Source organism: Pelophylax lessonae (assembly GCF_965119305.1).
Source record: "Pelophylax lessonae genome assembly, chromosome: 11".
NCBI classification, from domain to species: Eukaryota; Metazoa; Chordata; class Amphibia; order Anura; family Ranidae; genus Pelophylax; species Pelophylax lessonae.
The window spans coordinates 54618796-54639846 of NC_138778.1; the positions used below are offsets into that span (position 1 = coordinate 54618796).

Here is a 21051-nt window from a genome sequence, read left to right on the forward strand (position 1 = left end):
GTAGTGCCTCCCTAACCTCCAAAATGCATGTGAGATGCCTCAGGTGTGCTAGAATTAAAGTCTGGTCTTCGGCAATGTGTACAGATAATGGGTTGGAATCCCCCCTACCTACAAGTTTCTGTCCTACTTTTATTTTCACAAAATTCTGATGGGTTTTATAGAATGCAAAACCAAGAAATGTCATTTTAAAGTAAGCAACTGTGCTTTCGTACCCAATCTCCAACTGTGTGCAGGCAGATGTGAGTGCTTGGCCCAAATCTGTTGTCTACAGTGCACAAATGCATATATGCTGTCTGTTTTTTCCTTTTCTTGATCATTCATTAGCCAACAGGTGTGAGGACTTTGCTTAACCCTCCATTTGAGGATGCCCCACAGTTGCTCAATAGGGTTTAGGTCTGGAGGCATGCTTGGCCAGTCCATCACCTTTACCCTCAACTTTAGCAAGGCAGTGGTCACCTTGGAGGTGTTCAGGGTTATGTTGGAATACTGCCCTGTGGCCCAGTCTCTGAAGGGATGGGATCATTCTCTGCTTCAGTATGTCACAGTACATGTTGCCATTCATGGTTCCCTCAATGAACTGTAGCTCCCTGGTGCAGGCAGCACTCATGCAGCCCCAGGCCATGACATGCCCACCACCATGCTTGACTGTAGGCAAGACACCCTTGTCTTTGTTTTCCTCACCTGGTTCCAGCCACACGTGCTTGACACCATCTGAACCCAATAACTTTTATCTTGATCTAATCAACATGGACATGGTTCCAGTAATCTTATTTCCTTAGGCTGCTTGTCTTCAGCAAACAGTTTCCAAGCTTTCTTGTGCATCTTTAGAAGAGGCTTCCTTCTGGGATCACAGCCATGCAGACCAATTTGATGTGGTGTATGGTCTGGACACTGACAGGCTGACTCCACTCCTTCAACGTCTGCTGCAATGCTGGCACCACTTGTATGTCTATTTCCCAAAGACATCCTCTGGATAGGACTCTTGGCACATGCACTCAACTTCTTTGGTTGACCATGGTGAGGCCTTTTCTGAGTGGAACCTGTTCTGTTAAACTGCTCTTGGCCACCGTGCTGCAGCTGAGTTTCAGGACCCTGGGCAATCTTCTTATTCTTGGCCATCTTTATGTAGAGCAGCAATTTTTTTTTTTTTTTTTTTTTTTTTTTTTTTTTTTTTTAGGGGGGGGCGGGGGTTTACCTTGGGTCTACATTTTAAAAATTCCTGACTGGTATAGGCATCAAGCTTTTGTCTTGATTTGCATTGGTTTGAATCAGGGCCAGCCCTACCATGTGGTTGTTGGACCCGGGCAGAAAATGACGCCAAATTTTTTTTCTGTCGCTCATTGACAGACGTAGTCTTCTTGATTCACAAGAACTGGGTTATGTTGTCTCCACAGGAGCAGGACTAGGCAGAAAGAAAAAGCGTTCTGGCTCCACCTTAGGGGCAGTCCCTGAGGGTATATCCTCCCTCTCTCTGCTACAAGGCATCAGTTTTTTTTCTGTCTAGTCAGGACCTAAGTTCCTTGCTGGGATCTTTTTGGTCCTGGCAAGATTTTTTTTTCTTTAGAAAAAATATTTTTTAGGTTTTCTCCAGTGTTTTTTTCTTGTGAGATCTTCAAGCAAATACGCCGGACTGGGCGACACTAGTGGTCACCCCCAGCCGGCCTACGAGCGCGCGCAGACCATTGAATTGCGCTTGGTCGGCCGCGACACAATCAAGTAGGTATGCGGGGCCGGGCGACGGGCTGGATGTTGAGATCCAGTGGTCACCCCAGTTTCTGCCTACGAGCGCGTGCAGACCAGAGCTCCGCGCTGGGTCGGCCGCGACGGAGTCCCATTGGAGGGACCGACCTTGCGAGTTAAAAGTCTCGCTTGGATGCCAGGAACCAGAGAGTCGAGGCGTCCGGAGTGGTCCACAACCCCCCCACCCCGGTGGAGAGGGTATTGTGAAGAGAGGGTGCCTGTCGGTTCGGTATGGTGAGTAAACGTTCCCTTTTTTTCCTCGTTATGAGGCAGTATGAATTATGGGCCCCTCCATACATGGTCAGTATCTGTCTGACACTAAAAGTCCCCCTTGTAAATACAGTATGTGTTTGGTGGGAAGTGGACTTGGTTTGAGAGCTAACACTCTACCCAGCAGACTGTAGTATTACAGCAGACATAGGAGGTATAATCCTACCTTAATTGTAGTGTCGATCCTGCAGATCGATAAACCGCCACTTAGCAGAGATGCAGGTGGATGTGCTGGGAAAAACGATTTCGGCGGTCCGCCGCCATTTTGCCGTAGACCGGGTGCATGAATGTCCTCGGGTCACGCCGGCCGCCGTGTTTTTGGAGTCTATTGTCTCCTGTATGGGGGCGGCCATGTTTGATGAGCCCAGCTACCTCGTGGAGAGCTGGGAACGCCGGAAGGCGTACACAGGGGGCGGAGCCATGTCCTTCTACCCGGGAAAACGAACACGGCTCTTTCCAGTCTGTAAAAGACAGACGCTGACTGCAGTTGGTTGGAAACTTCTCTGCATCGGGTGGTGAGCCTTGGGTCTCTCTCTCTCGTACTCTCGTACTCTCGTACTCTCGTACTCTCGTACTCTCGTACTCTCGTACTCTCGTACTCTCGTACTCTCGTACTCTCGTACTCTCGTACTCTCGTACTCTCGTACTCTCGTACTCTCGTACTCTCGTACTCTCGTACTCTCGTACTCTCGTACTCTCGAGTTGCGCTAGGGGGAGACGCATAAAAAAAAGGGGTATTTTTTTTTATTTAAAAAAAAAAAGTTTTTGTGGTTTCTGGCAGAGGTGTCCTGAATTAACATGGAACCTGCCACTCATGTATCTCCACCGGATCCCCTCGAGGGGTCTGCAGGATCCTCCAGCACCCCACTGAAGGTTGAATCATTGTCAGCTATTATGGAAACTTTTGTGTCCCGGGTGGAAGTGGCTTGTCAGGGACAGGGCGCAAGAAAGCGACCCCCGCCTAACCCCTTATTATCTGAAACTTCGGATTCAGAATCTGAGCCTATTTCTGCAGTTGCAGGTACTTCATCTGGGATTGGTGTCTCGGGTACTGTCTCTTCAGACAGTGAGGAGGATGTTTCCGCATCAGCCATAGCCCGAGAGGAAGCGTTGGTAAACGCACTCATTGTATCTGTTCAAGAAACCTTAAGATTACAGGGTATTCCGTCGGAAATAGCTGAAACTGAAATCCCTTTTGGGACTAAAAAACGCATCAAAGTGGCAAAGGTTTTTCCATTGCCCAAATGTTTTGGCAATCCAATCAAAGAAGAATGGAGTCTGCCAAAACGCACCTCTGCTATTTCTAAACGCATTAACAGGCGTTATCCGTTTGAGGAAACCCTCATTAAGAAATGGACAGAACCACCTTTGGATTCACCAATTGCTAGATTGAATAAAGCCACGGTTATTCCTTTAGAAGACGCTCCGTCTTTTAAAGATCCAGTGGATCGCAAGATAGAAGCTATGTCTCGCACCATGTTTTCCTTGATTGGATCAGCTTTCAGACCAATAATTGCTATTTGTCTGGTTTCGCAGACTGTAACTGAATGGACCAAGTGGTTACGCCGGGACTTAGAAGAGGTCCCTCAGGCGGTATCAGATTTGTTGGAACAAATGATACAGGGGTTACAGTTTGTGTGTGATGCGGCGTTAGACGCCACTCCCATTATTGGCGCGAGCATCAGTCTCAGCAGTGGTTCTCAGGCGTACACTGTGGCTAAAAGGTTGGTTAGCTGACCAAGGTTCCAAAAAAGCATTGGCTAATATCCCCTTTTTAGGAGAGCGTCTATTTGTCTATTTGGAGACAACTTAGATGAGATCATTAAGGATCTCACGGGTGGAAAGAGCACCTTTTTTACCGCAAAATGTTAAGGGTAAAGGAACTCGTCAAAAACGAGGGCCTTCTTTCTCTGCTCACAAAGTTTTTTTCGTCCCGCGGGTGAAAAAATTAAGTCCTCCAAAGCTCCTTCAGGAGGCTTCAGGGGACGTTGGTCGGGCAAGCAAAAGCCCGCCCCCCTCCAGACCTGAAGATAAATCGTCCAAAGCCTGAAGGTGCGCCCCCACCCATAATTGGGGTGGGGGGACGTCTTCGCCGGTTCCCGGATCCATGGCTTTCCAGAATCCCGGACAAGTGGGTTTGCGAAGTCATAAGGTCAGGGTACAAGATCGAGTTTCGATCTCTCCCACCGGCGCGATTCTTCCCTTCCAATATCCGACTATCTGCGGAGAGCAGTCACGGATTTACTACAACAAGGAGTGGTAGTCCACGTTCCTTGGACAGAACGTTTTCAAGGGTTTTATTCAAACCTATTTACAATACCCAGGAAAGAGGGCAAAGTGCGTCCAATTCTGGACTTAAGAGCACTCAAATCTTTTTTGTCAAGATACAAAAATTCAAAATGGAATCCATTCGCACTCAATTCCTTTCTCAACATAAGGAAATTCAAGATGGAATCCATTCGCACAGTAGCAGCCTTCCTGCATCCAGGGGATGTCCTAGCGTCCATAGACATCAAGGACGCCTATCTTCACATTCCCATTTTCGCAGGACATCAGCGGTTTCTACGCTTTTCCGTAGAAGAGAACCACTATCAGTTTGTGGCGTTACCTTTCGGTCTCGCCACGGCTCCTCGGGTCTTCACGAAGGTGTTGGCACTACTGCGCCAAAGAGGCATATCGATTCTAGGTTACCTAGACTATCTCCTGCTCCATGCAGAGTCTCCTCAGACCCTGCTACAAAACATAGAAATTACTATACTTATATTACTATAATTTCTTTACAGGAATTCGGGTGGCTGGTGAACCAGCAAAAGTCATTTCTGGTTCCCACCCAAAGGCTCAAATATCTGGGTCTAATTCTAGAGTCAGGTCAAGAGTTTTCCTTCCGGTAGGGAAACTCCGGAAGATTCAATCAGCAGTCCAGTTGTTACTATCCAACAGCTGGTCTTCTCTTCGAACTTGCATGAGGGTTCTGGGGTTGATGGTGGCTTCCTTCGAAGCAGTCCCATACCCGAATTCTTCAGCAAGAGATTCTTCTCAGATGGAATCGGAATCCGGAATCCCTGGACAATCGGATCAGATTGAGCAAACAGACCAGTCTCTGGTCTGGTGGCTTCGGTCTCCGATGCTCAGCCAGGGAAAGTCATTTCTGCCAATATATTGGACGATAGTGACCACGGATGCCAGTCTATCCGGATGGGGAGGAATTCTCGGTCAGTTATCTGTCCAGGGACTTTGGTCCCTTGAAGAATCCAGGTTGCTGATAAATGTATTGGAACTGAGAGCGATCAGACTTTGTCTGATTCACTGGACCTAGCAGCTCCAGGGCAGCCCGGTTCGGATCCAGTCGGACAACGCCACGGCCGTGGCTTATGTCAATCACCAGGGGGGCACCAAGAGTGTCCGAGCGGCCAAAGAAGTGGCTTGCATTCTTCACTGGGCGGAACGATTTGTTCCAGCTATCTCTGCGGTGTTCATTCCGGGGGTAGAGAATTGGCAGGCAGATTATCTCAGCCGTCAGACTCTGGATCAGGGGGAATGGTCCCTCCATCCAGAAGTTTTCCACCAGTTGTGCCTACGGTGGGGCACCCCGGATGTGGATCTGTTGGCATCACGATTCAACAGGAAAGTACAGGGATTCGTGGCTCGCTCCCGCGATCCTCTAGCAGAGACCGCAGACGCACTGATCGCCCCGTGGGGGCAATACCAGCTAATGTATGCCTTCCCTCCTCTCGGGTTACTGCCAAGACTTCTTCGCAGGATAGAGGAGGAAGGAATTCCAGTAATCCTGGTAGCTCCGGACTGGCCTCGCCGAGCGTGGTACGCCGACGTGGTCAGACTGGTGGCGGACGTCCCGTGGAGACTTCCTCTCAGGGAGGACCTACTGTCTCAGGGACTGATCTTCCATCCTGCTTTACGATCGCTGGCTTTAACGGCCTGGCTATTGAGACCCAGGTGCTGAAGGACAAGGGATTGTCAGCTTCAGTTCCTACTCTAGTTAAAGCAAGGAAAGCGACTTCCAGAAAGATTTATCATCGTACATGGAAGTCCTACATTGCATGGTGTGAACCTCTGGGGTTCCGTCCACAGTCTTATTCGGTTAGTCGAATATTAGATTTTCTGCAACAAGGGGTTGAGCAGAAACTGGCCTTGAGCACTATCAAGGGTCAGGTCTCAGCATTAGCTATCTTCTTTCAGAAGCCTATGGCTACTCATTCCTTGGTGCGGAATTTCATCCAGGGGGTGCGACATCTGGCTCCGCCAGTGCGCGCGCCGTTACCACCCTGGGATCTTAATTTAGTATTGTCGGTTCTTCAGAAACCTCCCTTTGAAGATATTAGGGAGATTCCTCTACCTACGTTGTCCCAGAAGGTGGCCTTCTTGGTGGCTATCACTTCTGCACGCAGGGTGTCAGAACTGGCCGCTTTATCTTGTCCCCCATATCTGGTGGTTCATAGAGATAAGGTGGTTCTTCGTCCGAATCCATCCTTCCTACCAAAAGTGGTTTCAGAATTTCATCTGAATGAAGAAATTGTATTACCTTCCCTGTGTCCTAAGCCCATTACCTTCCCTGTGTCCTGGCCTGTCATGAGGAATTTGAATCCAACATGGTCTACTGGTCACATGTGTTGAATTCCTCCGATCCATGCCTCATTAATTTTAGAAATGTGAGGTAGTCAACACTGCTGTGAGCTAGGTGAGTGCGCTTATCGGTCACGATTTCCCACCCGTACGTAACCCTCCCCGCTGCGCTTAACGTCTTTTTGGACACTGGATGAGGGGCAAGCCAACAGTTCCACTGCAAGCTCTGGCCAGAGGTCAAGCCTGCCCACCCAGTAGTCCAGGGGTTCGTCACTTCTCAGAGCGTCCACATCGGCCGTTAACCCAATGTAGTCAGACACCTGTCTGTCTATGCGTTCCATGATGCTGGATCCGGAGGACAGCTATGGATGGGTCGGCTGAAAGCATGATCTCATATTAGAAGTGACCCAACACCTATTCAAACTGCCCTCTTCTGGCAGGCGCTGTTGGGATTGCTAGCCGCAAATGTTTCTGTGTTGAGTGGAAATTCTTCTGACAGCGCACACAAGCATAATGCAGCATTTCCCGAAGCAAGGCCTGGAAGTGCTGGCATTCAGACAGACCTCTGTGATGGTGGTAACATTTGCACAATCTTTTGTTTGTACCGGGGTCTAGGTACGTTGCCACCCAGTACAGGTCCTTGCCCTTTATGCTTTTTATACGGGGTCCCTCTTAAAGCACTGGAGCATGAAGACCCCCATTTGCACTAAACTGGAAGCGGTGTAGTGGCCTGGCTCCTGCTCATCCTCCAGGATAATGTAATCCTTGCCCCCCAATCCACAGACCACACCAGGGATCCCAGAAGGGTTTAAAGCATGCTCTTGCTGCTCCTGATCCACCCCGGGCACCATCCTCCTCTGACTCCTCTTCAGACTCCTGTTGACTGTCTCATATGGAGTAGCCTCCCCTGGGAATTCATCCAGCATTGCGACTTCCTCATCTTCCCTCTCCTTGACGGCTTGATCAATGACACGATGCAATGCACGCTCCAGAAAGAAGGCATAAGGTATGTCACTGATGGCGCCCTGGCTGCAACTGACCAGTTTGATATCATTAAATGGCCGCAGAAGTCTGCATGCGTTGCGCATGAGCAGCCATTAGTGCGGTGAAAAAAACCCAAGTTACTCAGAACCTGTCTGCCGCAGAGTTAGTACAGGTAGTCGTTAGGCTGCTCCGGCAGAAACGTGCAGTTATCAAGCATATACAAGGTTGAGTTTAATCGTGTTGGGCAGTCACAAATCAGACGCCTGACGGGCAGGTTGTCGCCGCTGAATGTCAGCAAGGTGAGCCATGGCTGTGTAAGATCTTCTGAAATGGGCTGAGATTTCCTGGCCTGCCGCAAGATGTCCTGGACCCCAGGGTATTTGACAATGAATTTCTGCATGACCAAGTTCAGGCACGTGTGTAATTTTGCCCTGTTTCAGCGCACTCAGCAGATTGGCACCGTTGTCGCACACCACTTTACCAACTGTCAAATTGAGTGGTGTTGGCCACTGATCTGCCCGTGAACGCAAAGCTGAAAGGCGTGCAGGACCAGTGTGGCTCTTGGCTTCCAAGCACAGCATGGCAACGTCTCATCTGGCATGTTGAATAGGTTCTGGGGATCTTAGGCGGCGCAGCGGAAAAGGAGGAGTCAGCCGAGGAGGAGAGGGAGGATGAAGAGGCAGGCTTGCATGCAATCCGTGGCGTTAAACCAAATCTACACGGGAGCCATGGGTTTCGTGCTTGACGGCTGTCAGATTCAACCAGTGGGCAGTAAGTTGTATACCTTCCCTGCCCGTGAGGTCAGATGTATCTTGGCACCGACACTGTGTGCCAGAGATACATTCACTTGCTGCTGAACATGGCCATATAGCTCTGGGATTCCCTTCTGCGAGAAATATTTCCTTCCTGGGACCTTCCATTGTGGTGGTCCAATGGGCACAAATTTTCGAAAGGCCTCGGAGTACACCACTAGTTTATATGGCAGTAGTTGGCGGGCTATCCGTTCTGACAAGCCAGAGGTCAACCGTGGGCAAGAGGGTTATCCGGCTTTTTTTTTTTTTTTTTTTTTTTTTTACGCTCCAACATTTGTACCACAGAAGCCTGCCCTTTTCCAGAAAAACTTGGACGGCATGATGGATGGTGGAGTGGAGGACAATTGTGAGAGAAGAGGCTGGCCGGTGAGAGCCTGGAGTGTGGCTTTGTGGGTTCTGACAGCGTTGCTCCCACTGGGCTCGGTGATGGGAGTCCATGTGCCTTATGGCGGTTGTCCCTAGGGGAGTGTTGGGCTTACCGTGACTTATGCATTGACTGCAAAGGCTGCAGATGGCAACACTATTGTCAGCAGCGGACAGGTTAAAAAAGCCCACACTGCGGAGCCATGTGCCGGCATCCTGGAAGCGCCAGATGTGACCGTACATGGTTGATGGCTCGCTCCTGATACATTGCACAGGAGGGACAAATCAGACTGGTAATGTAAGTTCGGCCTACTTCTCATCTCTGAGGGTCCATCTCTCCTTCTGAACTCCCCTGCTCTTCCTCTCTTGTGGGCACCCACATGACGTCCATAGACACGTCAACGTCGCCTTCCCCCACCACTAACATTTGAGATCTCTGAGTAGGCAGCAACAGCGGGGACCCAACCTCCTTGGACTGATCTGGGTACTGTTGTCAGACTGCTGAGTGGCGGCTGTTGCCTCCTCTTCCTGATCCGATGCCAACAATGGCATTGCAAATGTCTTGTGATGGCTCGGAAAATTCCTGTGACTCAAGCGGAGGGTATATGGTGTTGGTGTTGTCTTTGCGGGTGCAGAGAGTGAAGAAGGTGCAGATAAGAGGATGAGGAGGGTTCAGAAGAGGAAGGCTGAGTGAGCCACTCAACCAAGTCTGTGTTCTTTGGTGTAATCAATCGCACCTTCTGCAACTTCCCACTTTGACTCTGGCCTGGTGCACCTGCCCTACCACCCCTGCGGAAGGGCCTGCATCTTCCTCTGCCTGTCATTTTTTATTAGATGACCCTGTGAAAGTCTCTAGAGAAGCGCAGTGTATGTGGAAGAGGTTATATAACACCCCGCTTCAACCTGTTTTGGGGGCCACTGGTCTATGACCAGTTTATATAAAAAAAAAAAAAAAAAAATCCCAGTAACTTTTGTCACTTGTGTGTACACGCAGTAAAATTTCTGCAATACCCAAATCCACTATTATATGCTTTCTATAGAAAGTGTATTGTATTCCACCCCCTAATTACTGCACACCAAACAATAGTACACCTATACCAGTCCAGACTTTCGTGGACCTATTTGCTAGCGATTATGTCACGGACAGTCTGTCCCTGCTCCACACAGCATTCCTCTCCCTACACTGACAAAAGGCAGAATGTAAAATGGCAGCCAGATCAGGTCGATTTTATAAGGTAGGAGGTATGTCAATGTGCTGAAATTTCTCAAATGGCTGTCCTGTACCACCTGATGAATGTGTCATGGGTCAAAGTTCTTCACATTGTAAAAGAATATGGCGGCCGTGAACATTGCCATATGTTCGCATGATCGGCGGACAGCAAAGTTCGCTGCGAACCGCAAGGCCATCTCATACTGCCACCTGTAGTGCAAGCTGAGTATGAGGGGGGAGCGTCCCTTGTATGACTGGTGTACACCATCTCACGCAGGGCAGGGAATCCTCTTGGGTTGTGGCCATGGCTGACAGTGACAGGACAGACAGTGGTGTTTGGTGGACCAGTCCAGTGGTGAGGTATGGAGGAAACTTTTCTATTTTATCCCCCCCCCCCCCCCCAAAAAAAAAAAAAAAAAAAAATTTGCATATAGACAGGATGCTATTGCATAAATTCTGAATTATAGTATAAAATTATGAATGGGGGGGGGCACTTTTGGTAGGTGTCAAGTGTGGGGTTTTTTTTGGGGGGGGGGGGTGGGGGGAGAGTTAGCATTTCATTCTTGGACCTAGACAGCACATTGTGCTAGACATGTAAATATGGCTGATGCACTCATATTTTATCTCACCAAAGCCACTTTGTTTTACAGGATACCTTGTCTGCAGCAAAATCAGCAATTGGTGACCCATATCAACATCATGCCTTACAGAAGTGGCCCCAGGTGTCTCATGGTGGACTTGAGCTCCAAGAAGTTCAGTGACATTAAGGGGACATTGCCAATTAATGTATCTTCTGAATAACCTACTAGCTCTACTTCATATTCATTAAATAAAATGGAGCATCTTTTTGCACAAAGGAAATGAGTAGCTGTGTTCTTTCAAGAGGAGCTCTGGTCCAAAGGCCCAACCTCATCCAAACGTTTTCAGATTGGAGTTGGGCTTTTAAAGGGAAGTGTTCATAAAAATAAGTTGCTGAACTTGCTTAGTACAGCCTGTTAATGGTAGACTTCTACATTCTTACCATAAGATTTGTTAAACAATATGGAACAGCCAAAAAATGTTACATTATTTCTAATGGTAATCTACATTTTAGGGAATGTGATAGAGTTGCTTTCTCAAAGGATATCTGTACTTGTGTACCCCCCCTCCTTCCAAAGGGGGGAACCCAGTAGGGTGGCTCTATCTCTATGGCACACATATCAAGAAAAATATACTCCCAGGGAGAGGTGCCCATCACATAACATAGCTTGCAGAATGGCACCCTATGGCGTCCATTTGTTGGCGACACAGGAGGGCTCCTCCAGCTGTGTGGTTCATATAAGAACAGTTTGACTTTTCAAGATCCACATGGTTTTTTTTTTTTTTTAATACAGCCTGGTCAACTGATGGCTTCCATAGTGGGAAATTATAACCACAGTTGGCGCTCTCCAGTATTGATCTAGTTGCCAACAAAGGTAATAGGGTGCCATGCAATAATCTACTGTATGAGACAACTGGCACCTCTCCCTGGGAGTTTCTAGCTTATGCTTGATGCATGTGCCATAACTCACTCTGGCTCCAGTGTTCATATCGGAGTTGTTCTCGTAATACATTTGGTTCAAGAACTCCCTCATGGACCTAAGTGCTGGTTCACATTTGTGCGATCAGAGATCGCATGTAATTCGGAGCGCACTGCTCCAAAAATTACATGCGATCTCTGTGCGGTGCAAATTCAGCCATACAGTTTGTATGGCTGAATTCGCACCGCAATTGCACCAAGACGCACATGACTTTTTTTTTTTTTTTTTCTGGTCCGCAGCAGAATCTGATCGCATGGTGGTTCACACTAGTGTGATCGGAGTCTGTGCAAACTTTCAGATCGCACTCAGATATTCCATCTGATCTGGGGGTGTCGTTAACCTTTAATTGACACCCCCAGCATATCGCAGTGTGAACTGCCAGTGGTGCGGATGCGATGCAGGAACAAGCTGTATATTTGCAGCATTCCCGCATCGCACAAATGTGAACCGGGCTAAATGCCATTTTAGCCACATGAAGTGGCCTAATAATACGGTTTATATGTGGGTTGGTGTCACTCTACAGTATCGGAGGATCCCTTAAATGAGGCTAAACGTTGAAGGACATTCAGCTATGTTAAGTCCCAGAATATTCTACCAATGGATCCTTAAATATGGAAAAGACTCCCTCCAGAGGTGGTTCTTGCCAGCTCAGTAGTAGAGTGCTTTAAAAAAAAAAGCCTAGCATCTTTCCTAGATGTACATCATAAACTGGGCACTAACATTTTATAGAGAACGTTGGTCCAGGGGGGGATTATATTGATTGAACTAGATGATGTAACTATATAACATTTCATTAAATGACACCCTCAAGGACTTTAGCCACATGCTGTAGCCCATTAAGTGTTTTTGTTATGTGGGTTGGTCTCGTGCTACAGTCTATACGAGGACCCCATAATGAACTTTGAATGACCTTCATCCATATGTTAATTCCTGGAAGATATCCTACCAAAAGCATCAATTCAGGCATTTTTAAATGTCCCTTTTACATGCAATATAGGTTTTTCATTTTGTGATCTAGTTCATGTAAACTGTGCCCCCCCGGGTATTCCTACCTTGGAATCGCATAAGCTTTTGTGGCCCACATTTTTCCTTTTCATACAGTAATGCAGCATAAATGGTGTGGCAGTGGTCTGGGACATGGGTGGTGTGTGTTTAAAAAAAAAAAAAAAAAATGAATTTTCTCTGTCGCTCATTGACAGACGTAGTCCTCTTGATTAATATCAGATTGGGTTATGCTGCCCTCTACAGGAGTAGGACTAGGCAGAAGGAAAAACGTTCTGGCCACACCTTAGGGGCAGTCCCAGAGGGTATATCCTCTTCCTGTCTGCTGCAGGAAATCAGTTTTTTTTTTTTTTTCTGTCTAGTCAGGAGTAAGGACCTAAGCTCCTTGCTGGGATCTTTTGGTCCTGGCAAGATTTTTTAGAAACTTTTTTCTTTGGGTAGTTTTCTCCAGTTTTCCTGTGAGATCTTCAAGCAAATCACGCCGGATCTGGGAGACGGGCTGGATGTTGAGATCCAGTGGTCACCCCGGCCGGCCTACGAGCGAGCGCAGGCCATAGCTCCGCGCTGGGTGGGCCGCGACACATTCAAGTAAGTATGCGGGACCGGGCGACGGGCTGGATGTTGAGATCCAGTGGTCACCCCGGCTCAGCCTACGAGCGCGTGCAGACCATAGCTCTGCGCTGGGTCGGCCGCGACATAGTCCCATTAGACGGGGACTGACCCTGCGAGTTGAACGTCTCGCTTGAACGCCAGGAACCAGCAGAGTCACGGCGTCCGTATTGGTCGACAGCCCCCCATCTCGGTGGAGAGGGTACTGTGAAGAGAGGGTGCCCGTCAGTTCCGGTATGGTGAGTAAATATTCCCCCTTCCCCCCCCCCCCCCGTGGGGTTTTTTGGGATACGGGCCCCTCTGTGTATGGTCGGATCCTTTCTGACATTAAGGTTCCCCCTTTTAGCCTATGACAAATTCACCTATCCCCTGGATAGTGTGATCTGGTTTGGGAGCTGATACTCCAGCAGGCTTGGTTTGGGAACTAAACACTCTAAGCAAACCTTGGTTTAGGAGCTGACACTTCAGCTGGCTTGGTTTGGGAGCTAACACTTCAGCAGCCTTGGTTTCTCCAGCAGATTGATCCAAGGAAGCCTGGTTCGATTTACCATAGTAAACATATAAGCATCCAGAGCAAAGGAGGTATAGCCTACCTTAGACTGTAGCTATCGCCAGGCTCCCGCAGGCCGACAGGCTGCCATCAGCCGTTCCAGAGCTGGTCACAGGCCGCTGCACTGGAGGAGCCAGGCTAGATCGGCAGTCCGCCGCCATTTTGTTGTAGACCGCATGTCTGCATTGCCTACACAGGCCGCCCGCAGGTCACGCAGGCCGCCATTTTTTCGAAGTCTGTCTTCTACATGGGGGCGGCCATGTTTGATGTGCCCAGCCGACCTCGAGGAGTAGCTGGGAACGCCGGAAGGTGTGCACAGGGGGCGGAGCCACTTCCTTTCACCCGGGAAACCTTGTACAGGACTTCCCAGTTTGCATAGGACAACGCTGACAACAGTTTGATAAGGAAACTTCTCTGCATCAGGTGGTGAGCCCTTGGGGTCTCTTTCTCTCTGTGGGGGTTCAAAGCAGGTACACTGAGGGGCGCAATTGCGCTGGTGGATTACAGATAAAAAAAAGGTATTTTTATTTTTTTAAATTTTTTTCACTGGCAAAGTGTCCTGGATTAACATGGACCCTGCCACACATGTATTGCCACCTGATCCCCTCGAGGTGGCTGCAGGACCCTCCAGTTCCCCACTGACTATTGAGTCATTGTCAGCAATTTTGGAAACTTTTGTATCCCGGGTGGAAGTGGCTTGTCAGGGACAGGGCGCAAGGAAGCGACCCCCGCCTACCCCCATTTCATCTGAAACTTCAGATTCAGTCTGAGCCTATCCCTGCAGTTGCAGGTACCTCATCTGGGGTTTGTGTCTCGGGTACTGTCTCTTCAGACAGTGAGGAGGATGTTTCAACATCTACCATAGCCCGAGAGGAAGCGTTGGTAAACGCATTAATTGTAGCCGTTCTGGAAACCTTAGGACTACAGGTTACACCATCAGAAGTAGCTGATACTGAGATTCCATTTGGTACTAATAAACGCGCCAAAATGGCGAAAGTATTTCCCTTACCCAAGTGTTTCGGTAATGTAATTAAGGAAGAATGGGGTCATCCAAAACAAGCCCCTACTATTTCCAAACGCATTAATAGGCGTTATCCGTTCGAGGAATCCCTCCTCAAGAAATGGACAGTACCATCTATGGTGGATTCTCCAATCTCCAGATTGAACAAATCTACGGTTATCCCATTGGAGGATGCTCCGTCCCTTAAGGATCCAGTGGATCGTAAGGTGGAAGCTGTGTCTCGCGCCATCTTTTCCCTGAGTGGGTCAACTTTCAGACCAGTAACTGCTATTGGTCTGGTTTCTGAAACTGTAACAGTATGGACCAAGTGGTTACGCCGGGACTTAGAAGGGAGTGATATCCCTCAGGCTGTATCAGATCTGTTAGAACAGATGATACAAGGGTTACAGTTTATCTGCGACGCTGCGCTAGACGCCACTCCATTATTGGGGCGAGCATCAGTCTCAGCAGTGGTTCTCAGTCGTACACTGTGGCTAAAATGTTGGTCGGCAGACCAAGGTTCCAAGAAGGCTTTGGCTAATCTCCCTTTTCAGGGTGAGTGCCTATTTGGGGCCAACTTAGATGAGATTATCAAGGATCTCACTGGAGGCAAGAGCACTTTCTTGCCACAAAGTACTAAGGGTAAAGGACCTCATCAGAGACGGGGGCCTTCCTTTTCCGCCCATAAGAAGTTTTTTCGCCCCTTGAGCGAAAAAGCAAAGCCCTCCAAAACTCCTTCGGGAGGTTTTAAGGGGCGCTGGTCGGGCAAGCAAAAGCCCGGCTCCTCCAGACCTGAAGATAAGACTACTAAAGCCTGAAGGTGCGCCCCCACCCATAGCTGGGGTGGGGGGACGTCTTCGCCGGTTTCCGGATCCAGGGCTTTCCAGAATCCCGGACAAATGGGTTCGAAGTCATAAGGTCAGGTTACAAGATCGAGTTTCGATCTCTCCCACCGGTGCGATTCTTCCCTTTCAATATCCCACTGTCCCCGGATCGCTTAGAAGCTCTGCGGGGAGTGGTTAACCGATTTACTGCAACAAGGAGTGGTAGTCCACGTTCCTTGGACAGAGCATTTTCAAGGGTTTTATTCAAACCTGTTTACAATACCCAGGAAAGAGGGTAAGGTGCGTCCAATTCTGGACTTAAGAGCACTCAAATCTTTTTTGTCAAGATACAAAAATTCAAAATGGAATCCATTCGCACAGTAGTAGCCTCCCTGCATCAAGGGGATTTTCTAGCGTCCATAGACATCAAGGATGCCTATCTTCACATTCCCATTTACGCAGGACATCAGCGTTTCCTGCGTTTTTCCGTAGAAGAGAACCATTATCAGTTTGCGGCGTTGCCCTTTGGTCTCGCCTCAGCTCCTCGGGTCTTCCCAAAGGTGTTGGCCCCAGTGTTGGCGCTGTTGCGTCAACGAGGCATATCGATTCTAGGTTACCTAGACGATCTTCTGCGCCGTGCGGAGTCTCCGCAGATCTTGTTACAAAACTTAGAGATCACCATGATCTCTTTGCAAGAGTTCGGGTGGCTGGTGAACCAGCAGAAGTCTTCTCTGGCTCCCACCAGGAGGCTTGAATATCTGGGTCTAATTCTAGACACATCCAGGGCAAAGTATTCCTTCCGGCAGGGAAACTCCGGAAGATTCAATCAGCAATTCAGTTGTTACTATCCGACAACTGGCCTTCTCTTCGGACTTGCATGAGGGTCCTGGGCTTGAGGGTGGCTTCCTTCGAAGCAGTACCATTTGCCCAGTCCCATACCCGAATCCTTCAAGGAAGAGATTCTTCTCAAATGGAATCGGAATCCAGAATCTCTGGACAATCTGATCCGATTGAGCAAGCGGACCAGGGAGTCTCTGGTCTGGTGGCTTCGGTCTCGATGCTCAGCCAGGGGAAGTCATTCTTCCAATATACTGGACGATTGTCACCACGTATGCCAGTCTATCCGGGTGGGGAGGAATTCTCGGTCAATTATCTGCTCAGGGGCTTTGGTCCCTGGAAGAGTCCAGGTTACCGATAAATGTATTGGAACGAAGAGCGATCAGACTTTGTCTGATGCATTGGATCGAGCAGCCCGGTGCGGATCCAGTCGGACAATGCCACAGCAGTGGCTTATGTCAATCATTTAGGGGGCACCAGGAGTGTCCTGGCGGCCATAGATGTGGCCAGCATTCTTCGTTGGGCGGAACGATTGTTCCAGCTCTCTCTGCGGTATTCATTCCGGGGATGAATTGGCAGGCAGATTATCTCAGCCGTCAGATTCTGGATCAAGGGGAATGATCTCTTCATCAAGAGGTATTCCACCAACTGTGCCTCCGTTGGGGCACCCTGAATGGGATCTGTTGGCATCTTGGCTCAACAGGAAAGTGCGGAGGTTTGTGGCTCGCTCCCACGATCCTCTAGCAGACACCGCAGACATGCTGATCGCCCCGTGGGGGCAGTATCAGCTACTGTATGCCTTCCCCCCTCTCAGGTTACTGCCGAAGCTTCTTCGCAGGATAGAGGTGGAGGGAATCCCCAGTTATCCTGGTAGATCAGGACTGGCCTAGTCGGGCTTGGTACGCCGACCTGGTCAGGCTCGTCGCAGACGTTCCTTGGCGACTTCCTCTTAGGGAGGATCTGCTATCGCAGGGACCGATCTTCCATCCTGCTTTACGATCGCTGGCTTTAAACGGCCTGGCTATTGAGACCCAGGTGCTGAAGGACAAGGGATTGTCAGCTTCAGTTATTCCTACTCTAGTTAAAGCAAGAAGAGCGACTTCCAGAAAGATTTATCATCGCACATGGAAGTCTTAGATTGCGTGGTGTGAATCCCTTGGGTTCCCTCCATGTTGTTATTCGGTGGGCCGAATATTGGCCTTTCTGCAACAGGGGGTTGAGTAGAAGCTGGCCTTGAGTGCTATCAAGGGTCAGGTTTCAGCATTAGCCAAAAGCTTCTGAAAGAAGATTGCTATTCATTCCTTGGTGCGGAATTTCATCCAGGGGGTGCGACACCTGGCTCCGCCAGTGCGCGCACCTTTACCACCCTGGGGTCTTAATTTGGTGCTGTCGGTTCTTCAGAAACCTCCCTTTGAAAATATCAGGGAGATTCCCTTGCTTACTTTATCCCAAAAGGTGGCCTTCTTGGTGGCCATTACTTCTGCACGCAGGGTGTCAGAACTGGCCGCATTATCCTGTCGTTCCTCATATCTGGTGGTTCATAGGGATAAGGTTGTTCTTCGTCCGAATCCATCCTTCCTTCCTAAGGTGGTTTCAAAGTTTCATTTGAATGAGGACATGGTATTGTCTTCCCTGTGTCCTAAGCCCAGTCATCCTCGAATTCGCGTTGCATTCCTTGGCTGTAGTTCGGGCGATCAGGGTATACTTGAATACTACGGATTCATTTCGTAATACGGAATCACTGTTTGTGATCACGGATGGCCCTAAGAAGGGGTTGCCTGTTTTTCTGCCGCGACCATCTCTAGATGGATCAGACAGACGGTGGTATAGGCTTATTCTATTTAAGGGTCGGGATCCCCCGTTCCCTGTTAAGGCGCACTCTACGCGGGCGCTTAGTGTTTCCTGGACCTTCCGCCATCAGGCATCAGTGGTTCAGGTTTTCAAGGCGACTACTTGGTCGACGGTTCATACCTTTACAATATTGTATAAGGTTTATGTGATGGCATCGTCGGATGCCTCTTTTGGCCGCAAGGTTCCTGCAGGCCGCTGTTTGAGGAGACTGTTGGTCTACCTCGAGGGTTTGTTGGGTAGGTCTCATCTGTTTGCTCGATGAGTCCCTTGATACTTCCGGTTGGGCCTTCTGGATTTTGATTTCTGTTGCCACCCCTCATTTGTGGCACTGCTTTGGGACGTCCCAATCTGATATTAATCAAGAGGACTACGTCTGTCAATGAGCGACAGAGAAAAATGGATTTTTGTAAGATCTTACCGTAAAATCCTTTTCTCTTAGCTCATTGACAGACGTAGTACCCGCCCCTCTACTGTTGAGTTGGGTTAAATTCTCTGACACTGCTTTGTGACAGAACTGATTTCCTGCAGCAGACAGGAAGAGGATATACCCTCTGGGACTGCCCCTAAGGTGTGGCCAGAACGTTTTTCCTTCTGCCTAGTCCTACTCCTGTAGAGGGCAGCATAACCCAATCTGATATTAATCAAGAGGACTACGTCTGTCAATGAGCTAAGAGAAAAGGATTTTACGGTAAGATCTTACAAAAATCCATTTTTTTTTTTTTTTTCCTTGTACTTGTGGATCACAATGCAGCCTGTGGTGCATTCTGGGGAGGACAGCATACAGTGTGCACCCAGAACTAGAGCGGTCATTAACATCTGCCCAGAGTCTTTGACCAGTCCCTACCCAGCCTATAGTACAATGACAGCCAGGTGGGAACTGGTTAAAGACTCTGTGAAGATGTTCCTCATTTGATAAATGCTCCACACTGCTGATGTAGCAGCTTTTTCTGAACAGCCTAGCAGGCTGTGACCTCCAGACCCAAATCCTAACATTTTAGGTAGAGCAAGGGAGGGTTATAACTAATCTGCAGCCACTGCTGGGGTAGTGCTACAGATGTTAATTCTTGTGTGGGGCCAACAGTATACTCTGGGGCACCCATAAGGCTGTACCACATGGATCTAGAAAAGATTAGCCATGGTGACTGTGGTTTGAGCTTTAATGTGCACAGCAATGGCAAATTTTAAAAAGTGGCCAGTGAATACCTGGGCACAGGCTGCCACAAGGTGAGAAGCTTAAAGGGTTTTGACATGGAGATGTCTGTTCCAAGGCTGCCATATGCAGAGTGCAAGTGGTGCCTTTGCATCAAGCCTGTGGTACCCAATCGATATATCTGACAATAGAAATACTTCTTAACATTGCGTCAGTGGGGTCTACCCCAAATGTCTGATGCATGCATCAGGTGGCAGATTTGTAGCATAATGGACAAGAGGATGACTGGCTGAAGGATGTCCTAATGTTCAGAGGGTATACTGGCCTAGCAATATTGCACATTGTCTTGGATCTCCAAACGATCCCACTTCCAGAGAAGGTTCCAGACCACAACTGGAGACACGCCCTGTTCGAAGGTCTGGGAAATGTCTTGTCCTCCTGTTGCACAGAGGCCCATTTGGCAAGGGTGTACACCTTCGCTCCCCCTAGGAGCTTGACTGCTTTCTGGAACACTGACACAAGATATTTTCAAATTTTTGACATAGAGGAGGCGCCGCACCGTCACAACCAATAGCCGCGATCTGCACTGCTGGCGGCCGCAAGCACTTGAGTGATACTAGCTGGTTTCTTACTGTCAAAGTAAGTGCAACTCTGCTTTTTATTAAAGTATTGTGGGATAATGCACTCAGCTATTCTCTTCTATCCCAATATTTGCCAATTATATACCTGCGGGAGCGGTTTAGAAGAGGAGAGAAGCTATAAGAAACATCAGTGGGAGATCCCGGCATCCCTTATAACCGTGGTGGGGAAAAAAGCCTGCAACAGGTGTTTACACACGCTGGTATACTGTCATATCTAGTAAGAAGCTACTGAATCGGTTTCTAGTACCAAGGGTGTATAGGTGTGTAACCTTTCCTTCACGGTATCAGGGTGCTGTCACTTCAAGGTGTAAAACATATTCTGCCAATTAATCCCCATCTGCTGGTAAGAAGCCAATCCAATAAATCTGGATTTTGACCACATCTGAGTCCAGCCATTTCTTTTCATTATTGACTGTCCACGGAGGTGAGCACCGCTGTTGGTCATCAAGCTTCCCATTACCTTGAGAAGTATCTCTTTCCTTTTGTAAGAAGCCAATCCTGAAGGTGGTGGGAACCTTGTGTGTCATCTTACACTTTATTGGACCTTAATTTTTTGGACTTATTTAGCACTGGAGTTTATAAACAGACTTTTATTTGTATTTAAAAGAATGGACATCACACTGAATTTCATTTGTTGAATCCACACCCTTTTTAAGGGTATTTCACCTTTTACTTATTTTTATGATTGTTATAACAGTGTTACACTATTGTAATTACTCACATGTTATTTGGCACATTATTTGTTTAGCGCACCCGATCACCACTATTCTACAATTATTTTCCAAATCAGGTATTTGGACCTTTTGGTAGCAGTGTCACGTTTTATTTATCAGCGCACCCATTTCACCTTTTTAAATTTTTCTGTAATGGCCCATACAAGGACTAGGGCTAGGCACTCCAATCAGAGGGAACAGCATGTGCTTCTCCAACCCCTAGTGCAGCATTCGCTGTTGACACAACAGAAACTTCTGGAAGGGAAAAGTCTGTTGATTTATAGCTGTTGGTACTGGGTCTTCTGGAGGAGGCATAAAGGCTTACAAGGGGGCACATATGGCCTCAACCTCAGGT

At 48.4% G+C, this 21051-nt stretch overlaps 1 protein-coding gene across 1 annotated transcript in view; it reads left to right on the plus strand.

Annotated features, from left to right (window-relative positions):
- LOC309567355 (uncharacterized protein) overlaps positions 1-21051 on the plus strand; it is a gene marked incomplete at its 3' end in the record, with an annotated part of 126964 nt that overhangs the window by 24756 nt on the left and 81157 nt on the right. Inside the window, exon 13 of the mRNA XM_082272770.1 lies at positions 10611-10760. Within this exon, the coding sequence (XP_082128896.1) occupies positions 10611-10760 (150 nt within the window). The remainder of the gene's footprint in view (positions 1-10610; positions 10761-21051) is intronic.